General features: G+C 41.8%; 1 protein-coding gene across 7 annotated transcripts in view; it reads left to right on the top strand.

Moving 5' to 3' along the window:
- PECAM1 (platelet and endothelial cell adhesion molecule 1) overlaps window positions 1-23,533 on the top strand; it is a 34,614-nt gene extending 11,081 nt beyond the window's left edge. For 2 of the 7 annotated variants that reach the window (XM_071451339.1, XM_071451333.1), the window contains exons 8-16: window positions 211-492; window positions 925-1,032; window positions 1,921-1,948; window positions 5,396-5,466; window positions 6,123-6,179; window positions 7,362-7,430; window positions 11,864-11,920; window positions 18,718-18,740; window positions 23,356-23,533. In XM_071451339.1, coding sequence (XP_071307440.1) covers window positions 211-492; window positions 925-1,032; window positions 1,921-1,948; window positions 5,396-5,466; window positions 6,123-6,179; window positions 7,362-7,430; window positions 11,864-11,920; window positions 18,718-18,740; window positions 23,356-23,388 — 728 coding nt within the window. In that variant the 3' untranslated portion in view covers window positions 23,389-23,533. The remainder of the gene's footprint in view (window positions 1-210; window positions 493-924; window positions 1,033-1,920; window positions 1,949-5,395; window positions 5,467-6,122; window positions 6,180-7,361; window positions 7,431-11,863; window positions 11,921-18,717; window positions 18,741-23,355) is intronic. The other 5 variants (XM_071451334.1, XM_071451336.1, XM_071451335.1 and 2 more) reach the window with 5 other exon arrangements.
- The last annotated feature ends 603 nt before the right edge of the window (window positions 23,534-24,136 follow it).

Below are 24,136 nucleotides of genomic sequence, written 5' to 3'. Positions count from 1 at the left end.
TTTCTTTATCATGCCCTCTCTATTTCTGGATCTATAAAAATATTTACTAGAGGATGCTGTCTGGCAGAGACTGTTCAGAAAGATTAATACTGTGCATTCAGTCTCTGTTTAACTAAGCATTAAAGCAAGCATTTCTACAATACAATATTTTGTCATCAAAGTTATTTCTAATAGTGCTAATATTTGTTTTCTTTGTGCCTTCCTCTGTAGTACCCATCAGGGGTGCCAGTTTGGGCAGTGTTCCGTATGGAGAAGTAGAAGTTGGCAGTGATACTGCTTTCCTCTGCTCTGTGAAGGAAGGATCTTGGCCAATTGACTTCAAGTTTTTTAAAAAAACTGATCATGAAGTTCTTCTTCATAAAGTAAGGGAATATTCAGACAGAACCATATGGCACAAGAAAACAATGAAGAGGAAGGACACAGGGACCTATTATTGCGTGGCTTCGAACCGAGCCAGCGTGGACGTGAGGAGCCGTCCAATAACCATCAGTGGTGAGCTCATTAATGATAGGCTGCCAATTCTGTCACCTTTACAGGTGAGGCCATCTGATTTGAGATGTTCCTCAGTGTAACTCCCTTACTGGAGTGGTTAATGCCACCTTACTGGTGGTTTTTGTTCCAGAAGTTAAACTGAGAGATGTCTTTATAAACAGAGATTGTCCAGCTTACATAGAAAAATTAAGGAGGTGCCCAAAAGCCAAAGGAGCAAGATGCAAACTAAAACCAAGCTGTTGATCACAAGCTTGAGCTTTTGGTCACAAAGGAGAGGCTCACTAGAGGACTTGGCACACAAGTCTCTTCCAAGATCTTCCCCAGTGTGTAAGAAGGATGATGTGTAGTAAAATGAAAGGTCAGGAACTACAGAATTTGGTAGTGTTGACCTGTCACTAACTACTCTCTTAAACATGTTTTTCTTATTTGCAGTCATCTTAGCAGCTTGGCAGAAAGGAGTCATTGCTGCATTTGTCCTGACAGCCATGGCAGGAGCAGGAGCAGTCGCTTTATGGTGGTTTTTGCGTAAGAAGAAAAAGGGTAATGTCCCCCCTCTCTTTGTTTTGGGACAAATGTATCGCAGTTAAACTTGCATTTGTCTCAGCAGCAAAGGCTTGTGGGGGTGAGGCTTCAGAGATGACTAAACACAATTAAAAGAATCTACTTAGAAATGCTAGGTGACTCAAATTAGGCTGCAAATGTGCTGAAGCTTTCCAAGCATATTGGGCAAAACATGTAACTAATAGTGCTGGGCAGGCCCTAGGAAGCAAAGGTTATAAAATAGGCCAGAATTACTCTGTTCCCATGCAGTCCTAGGTCTGAAATTCAGCCTCAGGCAATGTAGAGGCAGACAGGACCTGAGGAGGTTTCTGATTTTTATAGAGCTATAAAAATTTGATTTGGGGTCCCAACTCAGGTGTAATTGAGCTACCTCTCTAGTCCTCATGAAGCAAACTTAGATTATTAATTTATGGGATTAGGGTTTTTTCTTCCACTCTGTAATACAATTTCATTGAGGGATTTGTCTATTATCGTTAAGGTATTTTTTTTAGGTCTTGTTATTTCAGAAAATAAGTAAATCTGATTTATCCTGTGATACCCTGTACATAGCAAATTATTTGGGAAAATTTGAAGAATTTCAGTGTCCCAGATTGTTTAAATTGGCTAGGTTAAAATCTGGGGTCTGGGATATACAGTTCTCTGTGAAAGAGAGATTTAGGGGACATGGAAGATAAACAAGATGTTAGGTAATTAGTATAATTAAAATAATAATAAGGTAAACAAGACATGATGTAATTAATTTTGTGATAGCCAGGAGAAACTCCTCTGACAGGAGTAGACAATCAGTATATATTTGGTTTTAATTTTTACTTTTAAATTCTTTGCTTTTACAACCTATTAATAGAAGTTTTGTTTTTCTCTGTCAAGCTAAAGGACCATCCATGGAGATGTCTGGGTAAGATGCCTCCCTGTCTGGGTTTCAGCTGGGATAGAGTTAATTTTCTTCTTAGTAGCTGGTACAGTGCTGAGTTTTGCATTTAGTGTGAGAACGATGTTGATAACACTGCTGTTTAGTTAAGTAGTGCTTACACTAAGTCAAGGACTTTTCAGTGTCCCATGCTCTGCCAGCGAGCAGGGGCACAAGAAGCCAGGCAGGATGGTGGCCTGGACAGTTGACCCAAACTGTCAAAGGGATCTTCCACACCACAGAGTGTCATTGCCAGTAGAGAAACTGGGGGGAAATTGTCTGGGAGGCACTGGTCAGTGCTCAGGGCTGGGCTGGGCATCAGGCAGCAGGTGCTGAGCAATTGTATTGAGCATCACTTGTTTTTCCCGAGTTTTATTCCTCTGTCTCTCTCTCCTTCTATTATTATTATTACTACTACTATTATTACTATTATTATTTTTATTATATATTTTACTTTATTTCAATCATTAAACTGTTCTTATCTCAACTGTTCTTACCTGGGTTTTACCTTTTTCCAATCTTCTCCTCGTCCCACTGGGGGTGGGGTGGGTGAGGGAGGGTGCTTAGTTACCAGCTAGGGTTAAACCACAACAGCACCCAACGTGGGACTCGAAGTTAACAACAGCTCTGACCAGTGCATGTTGAAACAAGCTTGCTACAAGCATTCCTTGTGGTTTCATAGCCACTGGTCACCGTGTTGATTCGTTTGCTCTCAGAGCTGTGTTCTCCAACACGTTGCTTGCACTACTGCCCCCTGTTGTGTTTGTTGCCTTCGGGGCAGGGCTCAGGGTGTTGTTTTAACTCACCTGGTCGGGTCTCAGCGCTGCCATCACCTGTGCGTGGGGAGACACCTGTTGGGAATTATTCACAATTACATCTTTTACCCGACTCCTCGGACAACCAGCCTATGGAGGAGAGCCATCTTCCCACAGCCTCCCTTTCTTCTCCAGCCTAATTACCACAGCCTTTGAGAATTAGGAAAATTTTGATGATACTTGGGATGCTGGAACCAGCATGGTCCTATTGGTAGGAACCAGCAGTGGCTGAATGTGGTTCAGCTCTTGTTTAGGGTCAAAAAATTATTTGCAGCTACTCCAACCCCCATGACAGGCACAGTGGGCACTCAAACTCCAGGAACCACAGACACTGGGATTGCTCACCCCAGGGGTGGGTGATGCAGCTGAACCAGAGGACCAACCCCTGTCTGTAGCAGTTGCCCCTCAAAAAAGAAAGAGAAATGCCCAGGAAGGATGGCTTGTTTAGTAAAGGATAAAGCAAGGTCATAACGAGAACAGGAGGAAGAGGCAGAACAAGAGGCACCTGATCCCTATCCCTGAGTGAGCTGCAGGATATGCAAAAGGATTTCAGCCATCATCCAGGTGAGCATGTTATCACCTGGATGCTCAGATGCTGGGATAATGGGGCTGGTGCTGTGGAATTAGGGAGTAGGGAAGCCAAGCAGCTGTGATCATTTTCTAGGGAAGGGTGAATTGACAGGGTGATTGGAAGAGTAACACAAGTCCTCAGCCTCTGGAAGCGGCTCTTGTCAAGGAAAGGTATTTCTTCAAGGAGGATGTTCTGTTTCACCCAGGGAATGGACCATGATGGAGAGAGGTACTCAGTACAGCAGGGAACTAGCCATGCTTAGAGGTAGATCATTTATTATGACCCAAACAACACATGGTCCCTCACAGATCCAGATGAAGTCTACTGTGCACACACCAAGTATCAGAAATGTGTACATCATTTTACACCAGCTCATTGGCAGTGCTGTCTGGAGACACAAACAGGCACCAGTGGTGGAGGCAGTGGCTCCCCAGCTCTTGCAGTACACAGAAAAATCTCTTCCTCCCTTGTCCCTGCTGTGGAGAAGCCAGTTGAGCAGCTGAAAGAGGATCTAGATTGTACTCCCCACGTGCCCAGTCCAGAATCTCAGCTGGTAACAGAAAGGGCAGAAAGGGTTGGTCAAGGGAGGATATTGAGGGTACACACCAGGGGAGACCCTGGCTTTTTCTGCAGGTCTACAGAGACAACATGAGGAATAGGGATAGAAATTCTACTTCAGGCCTACATGAATTGCAAGGAAGAACAATCACAAGAGGAGTTCTTCCAGGAAAGCTGCTGCTGTGGTCTGCAGTGGGCAGTTCCTCAGACAGAGCGGAAGGGCTGATCTTATTCCTGATCCTATGGAAAGGAATTCCACTCTATTTTCACAAGAAGCAAGTTGCATAAACCTATGACCAAGACTAGAGGGGCTCTGCCTCCAGCCGTGTGGAAGAGAGGGACAGCCTTGTTCACTGGACTGTGTGGATCACGTGGCCCCCCATGTCAGCCCCCCAGGAGTATAAGGCTGTAGCAGATCCGGGTGCACGGTGTACCCTGATGTTATCAGGCTGTGAAAGGACAGAAACCACTTGTGTTTCTGGAGGGGGATTCCAACAGCTGACTGCTGGAGGCTGAAATCAGCCTGACTGGGAATCAGAAGCCCCCACTGGGACTGGCGCAGAGGTTCCATGGGCATAGACTATCTCAGGAGTGGGTAGTTCAAGGACCCGGAAGAATCCTGGTGGGCTTTCAGTGTAGCAGCCTTGGAGATGGAGGAAATGAAGCAGCTGCCTGGTCCCACCTCTTGGAAGACCTTTCTGTTGCAGGGTTACTGAAGGTTGAATAAAGCAGGTGCTGGTCGCTGTCACAGCACAGCCCCGGCGGCAAAACCGCGCTGAGCCTGGGACTGCGGGAGGTGCTGCTCGCTGCTCAGGGCATCCCCTGTTTTCCTTGGGGTTTCTCTCTCTCTCGCTCTCTCATTTTCACTGCTATTATTATTATTAACTTTATTGAATTATTAAACTGTTCTTATCTGAATCCGTGGGGTTTATCTTTTCCCAATCCTCCTCCCCATCCCTCTGTGGCAGGGCAGGGCAGTGAGCGAGTGGCTGTGTGATGTTTAGCTGCCATCTGGGGTTAAACCAAACCTGCTTTATGATAGTCATGCAATATTTCTGTGTATAAAGGGCTGTAAGCCTTGCTTCACATGAATACAGCTTGTTACAGCGCACACCTGCAGACAATAGATGGTTGTGCTTCATGTTCCACCTGCTAACACAACAACAGGATGAGGAAATACTCTAAAAATAGAAAAAAAGCCAGATAAGTGAAATACAAGAATGTCAGGTCTGTATCTGAATGCATTTAGCTATGGAATAAAATTTAAAATACAGATGTCATAAAGAAGAATAATGCAATAGGGAACATATTTTTGACTTTAAAGTTTCCTTGTGTTTCTCCTAAAGCAAAGGCAAAATTTTCATTAGTTTCAGTGGTTAAGAATATGTGGTAGTCAGCATAGACAGTGACTGATCTTTGCACAGAATCATGTTGTTGGTTTTATTGACTGTTTTGGATAATTACATCGAATTTTATTGGTTTGTTTTTCAGTTCTGCCTTGGCTCCAAACTTGGCAAGTGAAAAACTAACAAGACCACCCAGTGATGGAAACTACTATTCAGGTAGGCTATTATGCCATAAGACTGTTAGTAAATTGGTTAAATTAAACATCTATTTAAAGTTCTGGATTTCATAGTTACTGTTTGGATGGGGCCCAATGTTTTGGGTATACAGAGGGATACCAATAACATTGTCCAAGGTATCTTCTGTCATTTTGTCTTTGCACAGTTTTTATGAGCACGTCTTACACAGATTGGTTTATAAGTCTGACACTTCTCCCAGGCAATCAATTGACAATATCACAGATGGAGAAATCATGGTAAAAGAAAATTACTTTCTGCTTTTGACACAGCTGCAAGAAAATTATTTCAGAGAGGAAATTTGAGCTGTGGCACATGGCCCTGTGATGTGACCACAGTACAGAGATGTTAACTTGCCTGGGCACCTTTCATTGCAGGACCTCAGTGCACTTGGCAATGACAGGTGGATGTGATGTTTAGAGCACCTGACATAGACAAAGTTGCCCCTTGGGTGTTTGTTAGCTGATTATTTTAAAAGCCACATTCTTCCCACCTGAATGTCTTAGTGGGAATCTAAAAGTAGAATGTGTTATACAGAAATACAGATAATGACAGTAGGAATTGCAGCTGTGTAACTCATTTATTTCATTGGTTACAATAAATACTTTGTCAGCTCAACTTTGGCTTTCATATTTTAGGATCAGGTTACATTGAAGATAATGAAAACCACATGAAATCAACAGATGAGAGTAAAGGTAATTCCATACCTAAACAATAGATTTTTAAATTATCTTATAATTGAAAGTCTTGATGTTTTCTAATGGTGGTAGTGAAGTAGTAATGATAGGGCCATCCCTTTTTTCCCATGTCCAAAATGACACCAATAGGACCCTTTTATCAATTGCCTTATGCAGTGTAATTAGCTGTGCTGGATCCCAGGCCATCTAATGATAGGTGGTATAAAAATACAACTTATAGTCAAAATATTAAGTTCTATATAACAAATATTCTGGTTTGTTAAAAAAACCCCAAGATTTTCTACAGATTTCTGCTTCTTTTACTTCTCTGTCCTTTCTTCACTTCTCTGGATCTTGAAATATCTAAGAATTAAATCTAAAAATAATCTGCTATGAAATCTGAATAAAATAATCTGCCTAATATGTTCTGCAGGATTTCAGTCTGAATGAATGCTGTGGTTCCTTCCAGCTCTTACAGAAATGTGGTAGAACACCATCCCCACCCCACTCTAAAAATAGAGTAGAAAGCAGCAGCTGTTTCTGTGTCTGCTGTACCCAGGTAGCCAGTTCCTGTCAGCCACTGCCCCTATAGGTCAGATGGCAGATCATTGCCAGGCTTGCTGTGGGTGTTGTGGCACAGAAGCATTTGAGGAGGAAAGTGGGTTCCATTCCAAATGTTTTATGTGGGGCTTGGAGGCAGCTTAGGAGGACAGTGCTGAAATGGGCTAATTGGCAAAGCAGAAATTTGGAGAATGAGAGGTGATGAGGGAGGCCATGAAAGACATAAAGATGGCTTGAAATGTGAGGAAAGTGCAGAAAGGGAAGTGTTCTGCCATAGCAGCCACAGAAAACAAGAAAGTAATGGCAGGGAGAGAAAGGGAAGAGCAGGTGGAACAGGAATATGGGAGAAGCTCTGGTAATTCCCTACTCTGTTTTGGATTGTGCCACTTTTGAAGGTGTTACATTGCAAGTAACAGTTTTAGGCACAATTTGCATGTCCCACAGTTTCAGAAATCTGCCTTTAGCTGGTCTTCTGCCCTTTGGAGTGGGATGACCCTCAGAAATGGGCTGGCCTTACAACTTAGCAGAGTAACTCCCCTGTGCCATCAACAGGGCCTGGTCCTGCACCCATCACAGCCCACAGCTCAAATGAAATGTGCAGTCCTACAAAGAAACATCTTCTTGATATTTTTGGGGCAGGACCTGACCTTGAGAGTGCTGAGGTGGATTACACTGAAGTTGAAGTCTCCACGCTTGATCCTCACAGAGGTAATAAACTCTCCAGCCTCTTTGGGTTATTTTTGGGAGCAACTCTGGGGCTGTTGCTGCTCCCTGACACTGGCCTGGTACTGGCACCTGGGGATGCCAGGGCTGTGCTTCGTGTGCTGACAGTCTCCTGCCAGCAGTGCTTCTAAACCTGGCTGATGCTGTGGCTCCTGTGCTGCTGTTCCTGCAGCTCTTCCCCTGGGATCATTCCCATTTACAGGAAGGCTGTGTGGAGATGTGGCTCTAAGCAGAAGGCAGCCTGCTGTGAAATATCCATGTTAAAGACACCAAATTCACTGAGAGCAACTTGAGGCTGCCACCGGGTTAGGTAATGGAGAGAACAGAAACCAGTGGAATTTCCTCCTTTGTAAAGGAACTGGTTGAAGGGTCAAAGATGTAATTCACTTGTGGCTGAGAAGGGAGACAAGTGTTGATTTAATCTCTTAGTCTGGAGAGCCCTGGAGACCATCCTGAATTTTGTGGCACCTTAAACAGATAAATGAGATATTGATGCCCAGATAACTTTGTCCTCCTCCCTGCAGTAACCAGACCTCAGAGCATGGGGCTGAGGTACGTGTCTGCAACCTTGAAGGAGAAATAGCCATGGACATTTATTCACCACCCAAATGTCCACTTCAATCATTCTGTGTCATCTGGAGAACTCAAATGCCATTATGGCTTTGTGTTGAAAGCTGCTAAACCTTTCAGAAATTTGCAAAGAGCTCCAAGTAGGTTAAAGTGAATAAACCCTGCAAGAGAAGTTTACGCTCTGCTCTTGCTTCTTTGCTTCAGCTGAATGAGAAGCAGACTGAGGAAGAAATGGATAAATTTCCTTCTTCCTGGTAGGAAGGACAAGTCACTTATTGCAGAGACCAAAGACATGATTGTTTAGCTGGTAGCACAGATGTTTGGGCAAGAGTTCTCACTCTTCAAGCCTGGCAGCCAAGCCCTCCTGGAACAGCCAGTCCTCCTGTCCTTTTTGTTTTCACTTCCTGCTATCATTCATCACAGAGTCTCTCTTCCCTGTGTTTGAAGCAGGCTATTTGCCCACCTCTGCTAAATTCTGCACTGAAGGACAAGAGTTGTTGTACTCTTCTTCAGAATAGGGCTAATAATTGTTCCAACTGTTTCTGAGTGCACTACAATTCTACAATGGTGTAGAACAGTAAGATATGATAGTGCATTATTTAAATTAAAAGCCCTATTAAATTCAAGATCAAATTGATCACACCTATAAAAACAGCATTTTCATCCATTCTTGCTATATAACACTCTTCCTGTATATCAGACTAAGTAATAAGGTAGTATCTATGCTCTGTAGATAGAACCCCATTAAACCACAGAATAATGTTTACCAAGGTTTGTAAATGAGATCAGATTATTTTAATTGAGTGCTGCCTCATGCTACAGACCTATGCATGGCACACAGAACACTGATAGATTCTGTAAGACTGAACTGTGCTGGAGTGTACAGAGATATGAACAGCTCCCTGATCGATTTCCTTTGTTGGCCCAGGACACAGTGGAGTGCTTTGGTTATGGAAATGGACACTGCACTGAAAGTATTTCATGTGTTCCTCCTGAGAGCATCCTGAGGATGCTGCTTAAATAGAATTAAATAGAAGAAGTTGTATGAAACCAAGTTATCTCTTGAGCTCTGCACTGCCTATCACAATGAAAACAGGATGAGATTTATTCTTGGGAAAAGAGAAGCAAAGCCAAGTTTCTTAATATTCCCTTGTAATAATCATGTACACCCAGAGAGAGAATTTGACCACAGGGCTGCTGCTGATACTTGTGTTACGTTGATGTTATTGTAAGGTTTTGTTCCCAGTCATAATATTCTTTCATGTCTGTGTGTGGATATGACCAGCCCTTCCTAGGGAACAGAACTTTCAGATTATCACCTTGCTCCAAATCCCTTTCCCCTCTTCTGATTCCTCCTATTTTCTGAAGGAAGACAAAGCAAATCACATTAATTTTTCTCTGGGCACACATTGCTCATCCAGCAGCTACACAGAGTCTGATTCCTTCTGCCTTTTGAGGAACTGAAGATTTCTTTGATCTCTCTGGCCTAACCTCAATTTAATTTATCTTTCCAATCATTTGTTCCTCCTGCCACTGTTGTCAGCATCAATACTAATGTTCTCAGGAGCAGGAGAGTCATATTTTGTGTACTGTGAAAGGCTACTGCAATAAATGCTGCAGTATCTAAGCTGTAACAGCTGCCTTTTTGTCACTTCTGGGAATTGGGATTGATTGAATGTCACTTCAAACAAAGTTGAAATTATTGCAGAAGGATGAACACCTTGTCTTTATCAGTAAAGAATTACTTACATTTGAAAATACTGTTGTACCCTGTTTTTCAAGTGATGTCTGAGCTACTGTTAATTTCTGGAATACTTTTATCTGGAATTATTAAATTCAATACTTAGTAAGTTTGTATGCTTGACAAAAATACAGTGCTTGTCTTTCCTAAAGCTTAGCTGAGGAAAAAGATGGCAAGGTGATTTAGACCCTTTATTGGGAATCTGAGCAAAACCAAAGGCAGGGCTAAAGTCAGATCAGGAAACATCCCTGAAGTGACAAGGCAGAAACTGCTAAGTATGGCTGAGTAAGAATGTTCTCCTTATTTTACTTTTATATCTGGTTAGTTATCTGCAGGGTGGCAACAGTGTAATATTAGTGGGAACAAAATGTCAAATCATCCAAGTAATTTCTCCTGGCACATTTTTTCAGTGCTAGGACGACTTTTGGAAGGTTGACAAAGGAAATAACATGGGCAGTGGCATTATACCACAATATAATGAAATGGGTATGATAAAAAATAAAAAAGCAAACTAAGGAAATGCCTCAAACCAAGTCTTTGCACAGAGCCAATAGGAGTAGACTTAGGACTGTTACCTGCTAAAAAAAGTCCTAAACAAAATGAGCTACCTTTTATTAAAATTCCAAGAAGATTAATTCTTACTTCACTGAAACCTGAATTGATAATTTAAACAGTAGTCTGTAAGTATTTGAAATATGCCTTGAGATCTTCAAATTATTTTGCAAAGAAAGTTCATGCCAAAGCTGCAAGTTTGAAGGCTGTGATTAGACTCTTGGGGAAGTGTAGCTGCTATTGTTTAAATTAACAGCAGTTTTGCAACTCCATTCTGATGTGTTAGCTCACAGCATTTAAAGGATGCTGAACAGAATTTAAAAACAAAAAATTAATGGAATTAGCTTTGGGAAATCAGAATGTGGTGCCAGAGACACTTGGGTTCTTCAGGGCAATGCAGAGCAGTAACAGTCCTGACTCTGAGTCTGCAAATCATTATGTCTGAATTCTTTAAATGTTGGGGATTTTTAATAGCTAAAACACAGGATTCTGTATCCAGAAATTTTAATTTCTTTCCTTTTTTTTTTTTTTTTTTTTTTTGCAAAGAGGAAACAACAATTAAATTATTTTATTAAATTATTTTTTTAATTTAACTTTAACTAGAAAAATTTAACTTCATGGTTTGTTGAAGGTCCACAGAAACTGGAGGTGATATTGATAGAATTCTGAGGTTTTCTAGGAGATTCAGTTTAACTGAAATGAGTGAGTGTTTCTGAAGCACTTTGAGATCCATGAACAGCAAACTCCTGGACCCTGCCATCACAGACCTTTACAGCAAGTGAAGGAAGTGGTTTTAAATGCACAGTCCTGGAGCACTTTGATTGCCCAGGGATTTTTAAACTACAGCCATACAATGAATCCAGGAGATTGTTCTATTCTCCTATTGGCCAGAAGTTTATGCTGACCACAGAGAAAATTATTCTTGCTATTTTCAGGCCTCTCTGTCCAAAAGGAGACCTTTCCCAGATAAATGGAAGCTGTGCAGGGTAAAATCTGCAAGTATTCTTCTGAGACATTTCACAAAGCACAGCAATTTAACTTTTTTTTCTTTTTGCCATTAAGATTTAATCAGGCTAGTTGCCAAAAGTCTTTATGGTTAGTCTTCCAAGTGATAGATCTCCTAGGGCTAGGATCCCTAAATCCTTAGAACAAATTGAAGAAGCTCTTCAAAGAGATCCAGAGAAACCATTCTCTAGTGGTAGATGTCTCTGTGAAATTAAAGCAGTATTGGTTCAAGTTCAGAAGAAGATTAAGAGGATGTTGAAGTCAAATTTAGAAAGGGAAGCAGATTTTCATCATTTTTACATAGAAGGAGACATCCTTCTCTCAGACCCTTTACAGGCTGGTTTGGGGAGGGGGTTGTACTTGCTTTTCACACAGACTCCACAGGCTCATTGCTGCTTATGCAGCTGCTTCTTCTGATAGTAAAAAAGTGTGTTCTGTTTGTTTAAGGAGCTTTTCATAAGAAAAACAAAACAAAAAACAAACAAAAAGAAAAAAGAAAAATAAAAAAATAAAAGAAAATATATTGATTCTGTGCCAATACATTTTCCAGCTCCTGAACAGAAGGGGACTGAAACAGTTTATAGTGAAATCAGAAAAACTAATAATGGTAAGTAAGCTAGTGAAAAATTAAACACTTTAAGGAAGCGTGTGTGTAGAGGTTAGGGATAAATTTGTGACTGAATATTTTATAAGATAATATTTAGACTGAATATTTAGAACATAATTGCTATAATAAAGAAGAGCTGCAAGTCACATTGGATAGGAACATTCCAAAGTGCAGCTACAAAATCAGAGAAGTTGATAAAATGCATGACATCTTCATGGCTCCTCACAAATCAAGGGTGTTAATATTGTAACATCTACTTCATCAGCCCATTTGTGCTGGATCTGCTGAATATTTGGGCCACACATCTGGATCTGAATCAAGATCCCCATTAGGGATCTGGATTTTAGGTCCTGTTATCTCCAACTGCTCAAGAGAATCATTTGTCTCTTAATTGCCCATGTTTGTCACATGCTATAAAATATTCCATTTGCTTTGGGTGTAACTCCAGCAAATATCTATAAAGCCCCCAACAACAGCCTCTACAAGAGCAATGATCATTTCAGCAGCTCCTCTAACACAGACCTGTGTGTGGGCAGTGGCAGCTCGCTGGCAATTGCTGTCTGTAAATGTTCTGCACTAATCAGTTCAGAGACAGTGGCTTAAAAGAAGGTTATTTCATCATAGATTGTCAAAGTCTGAACTGGAAAGGATTTCCTCTCCTCTCTTTGTGTTAGGAAGTCTAGATTTGTAAATATTAGGGCTGCAAACCATTCATATTTTGTCCCCATTCAGGCTTTGTTGTGGGCCATTTTTAATTTTTGGTTGTGCTTTAAGTTTCTATTTTTTCTATAAGGCATTTCCCACCTCTGACACAATATATCTCTGGGGAATCTTTTAGTGTGAGGGTCTCCACGTACTTTAGAAAACATTACTTAATTTTTCCTTGTTAGGACTTACATGGCAATTTTTATCTCCATTTTACAGCTGAATAAACAGAGAGATTAGGTCATGCATTAAGGCAAAGTGTTTAGAGAGTGACAACGGTGGCAAAGGAATTTCAGAATCCTTGGTGCTGTGCCTGTGTGGTGTACTCATTTTTCACAGCCTTGCAGTGAAAATCAGAATATCTTTCACACTTAAGAGCATGGCACACTTAAGAGATATTTAAGGTATTTTATGCAGAACCACCAAGAGAAAAAACTCAGTTTATTTTAGGGCTGAGCCCCAAGGCCATAAGTGTTCTGAAATGTTCTCCTGTGAGTGTGAACTGGACCTATAAAAAGCTGCAGAAGCTGCTGTGTAACCCTCACCTGCTCTGCCCAGGTGTGAGGGTGACTCTCACACCACTCACCAGCCCTGGTTTTTTCTGGTACATAACAGAGGATGTAAACTCCAGGTTGGTACAGCAGAGCTGAAATTCAAAGAGCACTTAAAAGGCTGTAATACCATAAGGTGGGAACTGCAGAAAAATGGGATATGATTGAAATTCTGAGCTGAATTAGCCAGAAATTCTGCAAACACCCCTTAATCTTGCAGTCCACCTGCTCTTTTAGGCATAACATTCTACAGTTTCAGTTATTCTTGGAAACACAGTGCCAGTTTATTGTTTCAATCACGTCTGTTTTTCCTGACTGATACACAGGAAAAGTGTTTCAATTAGATAAGCAGTGCATCACCCAGCAATGCAGTGCTAGGTTACAGTTAATGTAACACTACCTTGGATTTTTCATAGGCTATGTGATTGTGAGGTGGCAAAGTGTAAATGCAGTGGATGATGCCTATGAAATATTCTGTGTATTTTATTAATATAAGAATATTAAATGATGCCAATTATGACAGATGTTGAACAGGACTGGTGGGTGCAGAAGTTGATTTACCATTCTATTCTTTGATATTTTTGAGCAAAAGCCCAAGAGTACAACCTACTTCAGGAAGGCAATGATTCAGACAAACGTGTCCTTGGGGAAATCACATGAGTTTAGGAATTGGTGTCAACTACACAATTTGAGATATTTAACCCCTAAGACCTATGTAACATTTTATTATTATTTGTTTGTGGGTAACTATTGTGGTTTAATTAGAATTGAGTGCTTCATAAGCAATTTTGTCTTATGAAGGGGTTGTCTGTGCATCACAGAAATTGTGTTCACTAGGGAGGAAGCTGAAGGACAGGCAGTAGTTGCTATGTCTGACAAGTTCTTTGTGACTGAGCTAAAACATTTTTGCTCTTCATTCTTCTAACAACTCTCACTGCTACCCCCAGTAAGGCAGATGCCATAGCAGGAACCAACTCCTGTATTTTGAGTTCTGCAGCTGTTGCTATAGGGTTTTGTTTTTATTGAGTTCTGTAGCTGTTGCTTGCTCTTATGCAAAACCTGCACCAGGAATCCAGAGTGCTGATAATGCTCTGAGCTTTCCCAGGCCTTTGGCAGTGTGCTGAGCATCTGTCATTATGCTTTTTCTTTTCATTTTCCTGATGCTGGCTATGTTATCTCCTGCTTCTGCCATCTGAGTGCCTCCACCACACTGTGGATAAGACTCCCCATCCTCCCTGCTGTGCTGTTTTCCTTGTTCTGAGTGCCAGGACTCAGGAGGTGGTTTTACATTAGAGACAGACAGAAACAAACTGTCAAATGCACATTTAACTCCTAGAAGACCTGCATGTGGTTAACTACAGTTAACTCATTTCCAGTGGGAAAAGCAGGTAATTTGTGAAATTCCATTCTAGTCAGGTATGTTTTGATTGAAAGTCAAAGAATGTCAGTCTCTGGTTGGTTGGATGCTGGATTTCCTCTGGTGTAATGAGAGTTTAAGGAGGATGCTGCTCACTTTGCTCTGCAAGCAACTGCAAGATAAGAAGTTGTCCTTGCATTGTTATTGAAAGATTAGTTTAATTCAGAAACATATTTGGTGTTCAGGCTGTTCACACAGACATGGTTTTAAAGCCTTTTCTAGAGCAATGGGCTTACTTTAGTATTTTACATAAAATACCAAAAACTTCAAGCCTCAACTTTAAATCAGACCTCACATCCAAATGGCAATTTGGGGAATGGTCAGTTAGTGCCATTCAGGTCAGTAACAGCTTTGTATAAAAGTTCTTCAGGCTCACCAGGATGAACTAATTTCCTTAAAATCTTGCTTTCTCTGGTTGCTGTGTGAAAAGGCCAAAGCATGTTGTGAGCCAGGAATACCCAGCCCAGTCCCAAAGTTGCTGCTTTTTGTTCAGAAAGAAGTGATATGGTATAAAACTTCAGCAAAACAGGCAATTGTCCAAATCCACAGACTGCCAGGAATGATAAAATGGCTCTGACCCTGCTGCCTCCTGTGCCTGTGCTGGATCCAGGCTGGCAGCTCTTCCTGAGGGAGCCTCAGGATGTCTCACACGAGTTCAGCTGCCTGGGTGGAGGCTCTTTCAGGCATGATTTATTTCCATCACACCTTTCATCTTCCCAAGAGGCAGCAGGGGCAGGAAGCCCAAGCATCTCCATGCTGGTTCTTTATCTCAGCTCCAGCCCTTCCCTCGGTGTTGATCCCAGTTTTTGGGATTGCACAGTCCTGTTCGTGTTGCTGAGGAGAATTAGAGCCAACTCCAGCTCACAGATTTCCTCACGTTTTTCCAGGACACTTCCTGTGGAAGATGATGTTATTGGTACATTCTTTCTCCTTCAGTGCACTCTGTCTTTGCTGTGTGTCAGACCCAAAGCTCACAGAAGCCGGTGATAAGCTTTGCACTGATTTTATGTGCCCTGGACTGAGCTCACTGTGCCTTATTTCAAGATAACAATCCCCAATTTCTTATTAGGAAAGTGGAAATCCAGCAAACAAAATGCAGAACCAGCCTTTACGCTGCTAAGTCTGGAAAAATGAGTTGGTCACTTTGGAAGCAATTGCAGCAGTGAGACAGGAAATTCTAAGAGTCCTACAGCAACCAACAATGTACTATGGAAAAATAAATATAGCCCAGTGGAAAGAGGCATGAGAAATCCCCATTGCATTCAGAGGGTTGGAACAAATCTATTTGAAATCAGCTCTAGCAATCAGGAAATCTGCTCAAATACTTTCCTGCTACTGAGCCTCGGGCTTAACACCTACATCTTAGCCAGAATTTCCCACTGAATCCTTTTCCAGCATAGAAGAGCTCACAGGGCCTGTGGATTCATTGTGCTGTTCAGAACTCAGGTATTCTGGGCACATGGCAGTTGCAGGCAGTCCAAAGCCAGGCAAATAACTTGTCCTCTCTCCAATATAAAAACTCTTTGGATCTCTGGGTTTCTAGACATATTCTAAACTAAGGACTGGATCTGTGAGACACTGATTCCAGAGCCAAATGCTTACAACAGCTTCAGCCAAAAATCAGGCAAAGCCAGATGGTTTCAGAAAGGCACAAATATGCAGGGAGCTTCTGACCTTGCTTGAACCTCCAGAGCAGAGCTGGATTACGTGCATGGCCCGTGTCAGAGCTGTTCCCAAGCTGCCTGCCAAGATTCCCTGATGGAAGCTACTGCTCCAGTAAAGGCCTTGGCAGAACGTTGTGTGTGTCTGCAGCTCAGCACCTTTGGTTCAAGGTCTGACATCTTGGCTTCCAGCAGGGCTGGAGGTGCCTTGGAGGTGGATTGGCAATTGCAGCTGTTTAGGTACATATTCTCCTCTCCATAACCTCTAGCAACAAGAAATTGAAGAGCAGGTGGGGGTGACAGTGTCTTAAACTCCTGCTATATGTACTCCTTTGTAAAAATGTGTTCTTTGAATTTAAAATCCCATCAACTAGAAGCAATACCAAGAGTTTAGATCCATCAGAAGTCCATAAAACCACCTACCTTTTTTAGACATAGGAATATTTTAGAAATCACCAGTATCAGACCTTCAGCTCTGATTCCTTTCACAAAACATGGAGCTTTTTCTGTGTGTCTAGAATCCAGCATTTCTCAATTCCCCAGTTTTGGCAGTAAGGGAAAGCAAGGTGTTATGAAAAATCTGCCAGTTCTACAGTAAAACTAGTAAAAAAGTAAAACCACATCTTTTTAAATTTTTTTTTTTTAAACAAAAATGAAATAAAAAAGATTGTGAAAAGATTGTCATGGTAAAGAATCAGCAAAAGCAATGTATCATTGTGCCTTTATTAGTGGCTGCCCTGAGTGGTACCTGGTAGAAATCACCCAGGCTTCCAGAGCACTTCCCTGACACAGAGTGTGACATTTCCTGGCAGGGCTGTGACACCCAGCTAGAAAGCCCCAGAGCCTGGATGTGGGTGACAGGTAACAAGGAGGCAGGATCACTGGCACTGTGACCTCCAAGCCTTGGTAGCCAACATCCCGTTGTTTGAAGTCTGGAATTTACACAAAATTTCTCATTTCCTCCTTCCTGTGAGAACAATACATTGTGACAGAGACTAAATGACACCTTGTTAATGCTCACTTCATAAACCTTATGTATGGTTTTGTCCACTTAAAGCCAAGCTTTGATGTAGCACTGGCTCAGCAGTGGTTTTGTTCAATTCTGTTGGCTTTCAGGACACAAAAATGCTTTTGTGTGTGTTCCATGTAGCTTCTTCTTTTGTTTCCTAATGTCTAAACATATGTGGATCAATCTTGCCAAACACTGAGATCAATTTTATACTGAATTTGAGTTCATGCACTGCTGTAAGGTGCTGTAGTCACCTCAGTTTTTAATCCTTTGCTTAGGCTAAAAGTTCTGGGTAGAAAACTCCAAATGTGCCATGCCAGAAACCTTCACCTGTGTTCAGTTTCCTTGTTACTTCTGCTGGCTCACAAGGGAGTTTCTAAAAGACTTATTAGGGTCCAATAGTGGTAGTAGTGCTCTGCATAATGTCCTTCATTTAGTGATTTCAGGGAACTTCTCAAAATTTACATAAGTGTTCTGCCTATGGAAGACTGATTTTTAAATTTGCTACTTAAAAAAACACATAATTAGAAAAAACATAGATTCAGAAACTAACCCCCATTTATATAAAAAATACTGGGAAGATTAACCCAAGACCCAGTCCAACCCCTTTTGTTGAACATTACATGAATTTCCTTCACACAGCCTCTCTCCAGTGAATCTGATACACTTTGCAAGAAAATACCTTTCAAGATTCAGCACTTACTTTTGTCCCATGTGAAATATCTCAACAGAACATAGAGATGAGCACTCTTAACTCTTGAAATCCTCTCCTAAAACTGGAGTTACTTTGAGAGGGGAAAGAAATTGTTATGTTTTGGTATTTGAATGTATTCTGTGAAATTTCTGAATAGCTAAATCCACTTTTTTTGAAATAAGTGTATGATCCAGTCTTAAAGTTCACTGACCCTAAAAGGAAAGAGTTTTCTGACCCTCAGGTTTTTCATTGGGAACAAGGAACTTTTTATTAATAAAATGTCAGGTGTCTTTGCTGTTATTTTAACAAGATCTTATATATAACAAAGATGTTATTTTTGCCCTGAAAATTATATCCTCAACTGGATTTCTGCAATACATTATTTTCCTGGCAAGGAACTGGATTAGGAAGTAAAATGCTGATGAGAACTTGCCTCTAAAAGGAAGACTCTCTTGTCCAGTAACAGATTGTGCCCTCAGTAGAGACGACTTCTGTAGCACATGATCAGAGAAGCTGCCAAACAGGTCCTGTTCTGTGTGGGCTTTGAAATGTCTGGTCTCACCCCTGCACTTGGATTAAACTAGAACTTGGATACTCCTCAAAGCCCAGAGCTTTAACCTCTAGGTGTAGGTAGGAATTCTACATCATTGCAAAGTGAACAAAAGGGTTGAAGTACCTACACCTGTACTTTCTGGAACATAAAACTGGTCACTCTGCAAGGTGCCATTTCATAATTTATACATTGTATTTTATTTTGCAGATTCTATGGAAAACAGGCATTCTGTAAGTATATATTTTATGCAATCAGTTAAATATAGAGACATGGGTTAAGATGATTGTGCATCTGGTGAGATGGTGTTCAAGGGCTGATGTGGTTTATTTGTTGCTGGGACTTTGCAGGACAGATATGGGGCAATCCCTTTGTATATATTTTCATGGATCAGACTTTCAATCCTCTGTTTGTGGCAGGGTCAGTTTTAGGAGTCTGTGGAAGGGGCTGGAGTGTGGAGGTGCTGGTGCACAGATGATATCAGATCATTGTCACCTGCACAGCTTTGGGTCTGTGCCACCAACGCTGGCAGGGTGGCACAAGGTGAGGGATGGCTCCAGATGAAAAGTGCTCACCTGTAAATGCATCACAGGGGACAGAGCTGCTGCTGCAGTGCCATCTGTCATCCCCACACAGATGGGTGGTACAGTCACAGCCAGTGTGCTCACACACAGCCCCCTGGGACTGCAATGCCCAGAGAGGTGAGCTCCTTCCTCAGGTGTGAGCAGCTGAGCCAAGCAGGGATGGGATCAGCCCAAGTCCCTCTGTTCACTCTCTGGGGCTGTTTCCTCCTGGGTTTGCTTTCATCCACTGGTGGAGCAGGTAGGATGACTCCAAGGGCTGGCAGTAAACTGAGACCTTGTAAGAAATTTTGAAGGCAAACAGTTTTTGTTGCAGAGTACAAAGCTGGGTCACAGCTGGGTCACAGAAGTGGGACTAATACCATCCATATATGTGGAGGATCTCAGCTGAAAATGTGGAGTTTTGTGAATGTTCTGTGGGTGGTGAACAGCTTCATAGTGCTAAGAAGCCAGTGACAAAATATGGAGTTTTTTAAAATAGAAGAAATCTGTTGAATGAGCTGTTCCTCTGCCCTCAGGAGATCTGAGAGGCAGGGTACTCACATTTCAGGAGTACTTTTATGAATGTTAGATATGCTATCAAATCCAACTCAGACTAAGCAGACAGTTGTTTTTTGTCACCCACTTTGTGACTTTGGAGCTTGTACTTAAAAAGAAAAAAAGGAGAGACTCATAAATAAGAATCACAATAGCCCAGTCTACGTCAGCTCATGGCATCCATTTGAGTTTTGAAAGGCTCCATCAGCACTGCCCTCCCCATGGGACACACAGGCAGCCCATTGTATTATTTACAGACACTGGCAGTGCACTGAAGGTCACAGATTGTGTTACAATAAACAGACTCATATTAACACAGGCCAGGAGGGTTTATAGTGTCATTGTCTCTCTTAGTTAAAAGGTCTGTTTTTATTCTTTGCTCTCAGTTTTCTAAAAATATGTTGAGCTGAACCCTCCCCTGGGTTATACCAGGCATTCCTTGGAGAGTCATGCAGAAGAAAGTTTGTCCCTGTCCAACACAAAAGAAAAAATGGTCAAGGGTGGCTGTGACAGACATGAAGTGTAAGCTCAGGGAGGAGGTTTTGTCTTCTTTTTTCCCACAGCCTACATAATTTCTAATGGACACAAAGATGTTTTTTTGTTTTCCTGTGGCCAAAAGTGAGAAAAATATGGAAGTATAAGAAAAAGTCAGTGCAAATAAACTGACCACCCTGTGTGAATCACTTTCATAATTAATTGGGCTATTAAAGCTTGCTGAGCCAGGCAATCCATGAAGTAATGTCAGATTGAAGGAAGAAAAGTGTCAGCTGAGGGCAGTGTTTTCTTTGTGCTTCTTTTATTACTCTCGTGTTAGCAGTAGAAGGGTAATAAAAGTACTTATTCTGTAAAACTAATCTCATTTTCAGAAACACCCCAGAGCAAAGTCAGTTTTATAACACTTGCACATCTTGCTTGAGTTTTCCTAGAAGCTGCCTTATTCAGTTAATGTCTGAGACATTGTCCCTCCTTAGCTGTACAGTTCATGTATTAACATAGAAACTATTCCTTTTTTTCATTATTAGTGCTTTAAAGGACACAGCAGAAGAACAGAGCCTTGTCTTCTGCTTCTTAAATTCCCACTTCTGTTCCCAAAGAGCCTGTGACAAAAGCAGCACCTTCCTCTCTAAATAAGTGACTGAAAACTTCTTCATAGATTTTCCATTCCCTCTACTTGTCTCTCTCAACACTTTACAGGCCACACAGATGAACACAGAAGAGGCAGGGAGCTGCTAAGGTGCTTTTTAACATCATTTTCTTGCAACTTTTTTTTTTTTCAGTAGCTGGTTTTTTTTTCAGTAGCTCATTTTCACACATGCTTAACTGTGATGTATCTCTGAGGTTTGGTCCAAATGAGGAGTTGTTGATCCTACTCATGAAAAGGAAAATGCTCCTTATAAAGTGATCAAGTGGCTTAAACTTCCTCCCCAGCTGTTCTGCTTCTTGATAGCCAAATGAAGGGTTTGGCTCAGAGGTGAAGTTGCATTTGATCTGCTGCTCCCTTATTTGTGGGTGGAAGGGGCCTTCAGGATCTGGGCTGCTCAGCTAGCACCTGAATCCCAGGGAATGCCACAAGGATCACTCAGCTGGGGTAGCCTTCAAAAAACTTGTAGAATTCGACTCTTTTTTAGGAAGTAATAGATGTTCCAGAAGTGTGAGACAAAGGAGCTCAGCACAGAGGAGGACTTTGCTAAGAGCTCTGTTTTCAGGGAGGATGTGCAGCCTTTTTATTTCAGTAATGGTGGTGGAGACTCATCAGATCCCAATGTCCTTTTAACTCCCTAAATTCCAATAATGTGTATTCCACTGCTCAGATAAAGTCTGTTAGCATTCAGTTCTGCATTGCTCTTCCAGATGTCACAGGCAGAACAAAAAACTGCTCTGTGGAGAAGGAAGATGTAGCAAATCATTTTAATGATTGCTAGTCCTGCTTTTGTGCATTTGCCCCTACCTAGTTTCTGTCAGAATAAATATAATCCAGCAGGGAAATTTAGGAATTTTGCTTCTTCTTCACTGAGAGACAATCACCAAATTGAGTTCAGGCTTTTAGTAAACACTGTTACTGACACAGGTGCATTGAAAGTGTTTATATTATGTCAATAAAGGTGATGCATTAGAAAAATAATTAGTCAAAGTTTGAATTTCTTGAACTATATAAAGGTTCAGTTTTAGTACAGGTTGTGACTGATTTGCAGTCCAGAATACCTTGAACCTGAATGTCTTGGATTTTTAGGTCAAGGAACCTGAAGTTTTATGCCAGGGGTTGCTTCCCTCCATCTCCTCTGTTTCAGAAATTTGTATCTTAAATGCAATCCATAGGAAGTATTTGCAAAAGAAATGAATTACTTAGAGAGGAACTGGGAGGAGGTTTCCTTCCTGAAATCAGAGCTGGCAATCTTTCTAAGTTATTTAATGGTCCCAGTTTCTGAAAACATATTGAAGGAAATATCTTGACAATGAGATAGCCACTTCGCCAAGCACTAATTGGTATTGTGTCAAATTTACCTCAGCAGTACATTCTGACTTCACATCTCCTCCTCTCCTGCTCCCTCCTAGATGTGTTTGTGTATTTGTTTGTTGGGTTCTGTCCTAGGGGTTCAGGAGGACTGGCAGTACATGAGGACATTGTGTACTTTTAGTGCCTATTTGTCCAAGCTCAGCATGTGCCCTCTGAGACAGAAACCTGTGCAATTTTCATCTCTCTGCAGGAATTTCTAGGTGTTATTCAGCTACTTTCTCATCTTACTCAAGTGATCCCAAAAGTATTTTCTCAGTGTTAAAGGAATTCCCATTGCCAGCTCCAAAGGGGGACCTGGCCTGTGTTTAACTGTGCACAGTAACGTGGCACAATAGTTTCAGACAGGAAAGGAAGATGAAGGATGTGTCCAGTTAAAATTGGGGAGGGGATTTCAGGCAGTCAGGATATGAAAAACAAGGTGATACTCTGAAATAAACACTGAATTATAAACCAGGAATTCCTCTGACTCATGGGGCAAATCCTTTGGGGGTAAGTCCACAAAAGGGACGAGGCGCCTCGGTGCTGACAGACGGAGCTGAGGTTAGAGGCCACCACGTACCCCGAGCAGAAACTTGCTGGAGGGAGACTTTGGCAACCAACACCAGGAAAGACTTGACAGCTGTGAATCCCCAGTGGACAGAATGATTTCTGTCACATAATATAAAAACAATGAAGTTTGGGCTCTCTCTGTGCCTTTTCCCACTGGCTGGAGTAGAGGTCTGCTCTGGCTGCCCTCTGTGCCTGCCAGTGCCAGGCTTTGCCCTGGAGATCTCCCCTGGCACAGCTCTTGCAGGAACACGGTGTCCAGAATTCAGGTGCTGCATTGCTCCCTGTGAGACACCAGCCCTTAGGGAAACGTTTCCATTCTCCTGGGACTGGCATTGGGGTCTGACTGTGCCTCCTAGAAAATAAGGGATCTGACCTCCAGGTGTGTTTAGTGCCAGCAGTTCCCTTAAAAATCCAACTTTTATCAGTAAGCACCCATTACAGATGTTGGTGATTAACAGTTTTGGGGTCTAGCTTGTAATTTTTACTCTAAATCTCCCACTGTCTTATTTCTTTTTCTCTGATGAAGATAATGCCAACGTCTCCCCAGAGAGCAGTGAGGTTTTATTAGCTCACTGTGGAGGGTTCTGAGGAATATGTGACAGGACAGAGGGTAGGGGCACAGCTATACTCACCCCTTGTTTTTTTCTCTTTTGCTCTTTTTGCCAGCAGAGAATATATGGGCATCCTGATGCTACCTAGTACAGTCACCTCAAAGATCAGCTGGGACAAGAAAACAACACAAGATGGAAGATGTTGCAAGTGTTCCAAAGGCTTTGCAGCAGTTATTTATGAGTTTGCCAGACTCATCTTTTCAAAGTTTATTTCCTTAGGAGGAACAATAGAGATGTTCCTAAAGCATTTAATGGAAAAAAATTACAAATAAAAATTCTCATAGGAAAGTGGCTCTAGAAACCACTGACCCAGGTTCTCATCTGTAATTTCTCCTGCTAATGCAATTTTGCCTTTTTTGCCTCCAATTCATCATGCTCTAAGGAAACAAAGGGGGAGCTACAGCTGAGGAAGTACATTTCTACAGTGCAGCAACTACTGTGATGCCAGTAGGACATAGAAATATCTAGGCTTGCTTTAAACTTGCTAGGTTGGTTATGAGTGCCACCACTGTGGCAGAACAGAGCTCAGCACAGCCTGGCCAGCCATGGGTGTACCTTGGCATGGCCTTGCAGCTGTGCTGAGCTCCCTGTGCTGCAGCAGCTGGACTGCTACCAGGCTTGGAGCCAGCTCAGTTATAACCCACAGGGACGTGACACTGCAGGGAGGGCCTGAGGGAGCAGTGAGCTCTGCGCTCCCTAAAAACTTGAATAACTGTTCAGAGATTCAGACTTGGCCAAGTGCTTCTGTCAGAGGCACAAACAGCCTTTATTCTTCGCTAAATTGCTTTTCCCCTTTAGAAGTTCTGATGCTTGTTGGTTTATTTGGTGTGATGGTT

The sequence above is a fragment of the Agelaius tricolor genome, unplaced genomic scaffold, assembly GCF_023055355.1.
Source record: "Agelaius tricolor isolate 1412-34295 unplaced genomic scaffold, bAgeTri1.0.p SCAF_32, whole genome shotgun sequence".
NCBI lineage: Eukaryota > Metazoa > Chordata > Aves > Passeriformes > Icteridae > Agelaius > Agelaius tricolor.
This window is presented reverse-complemented; position numbering and strand designations above follow the sequence as displayed.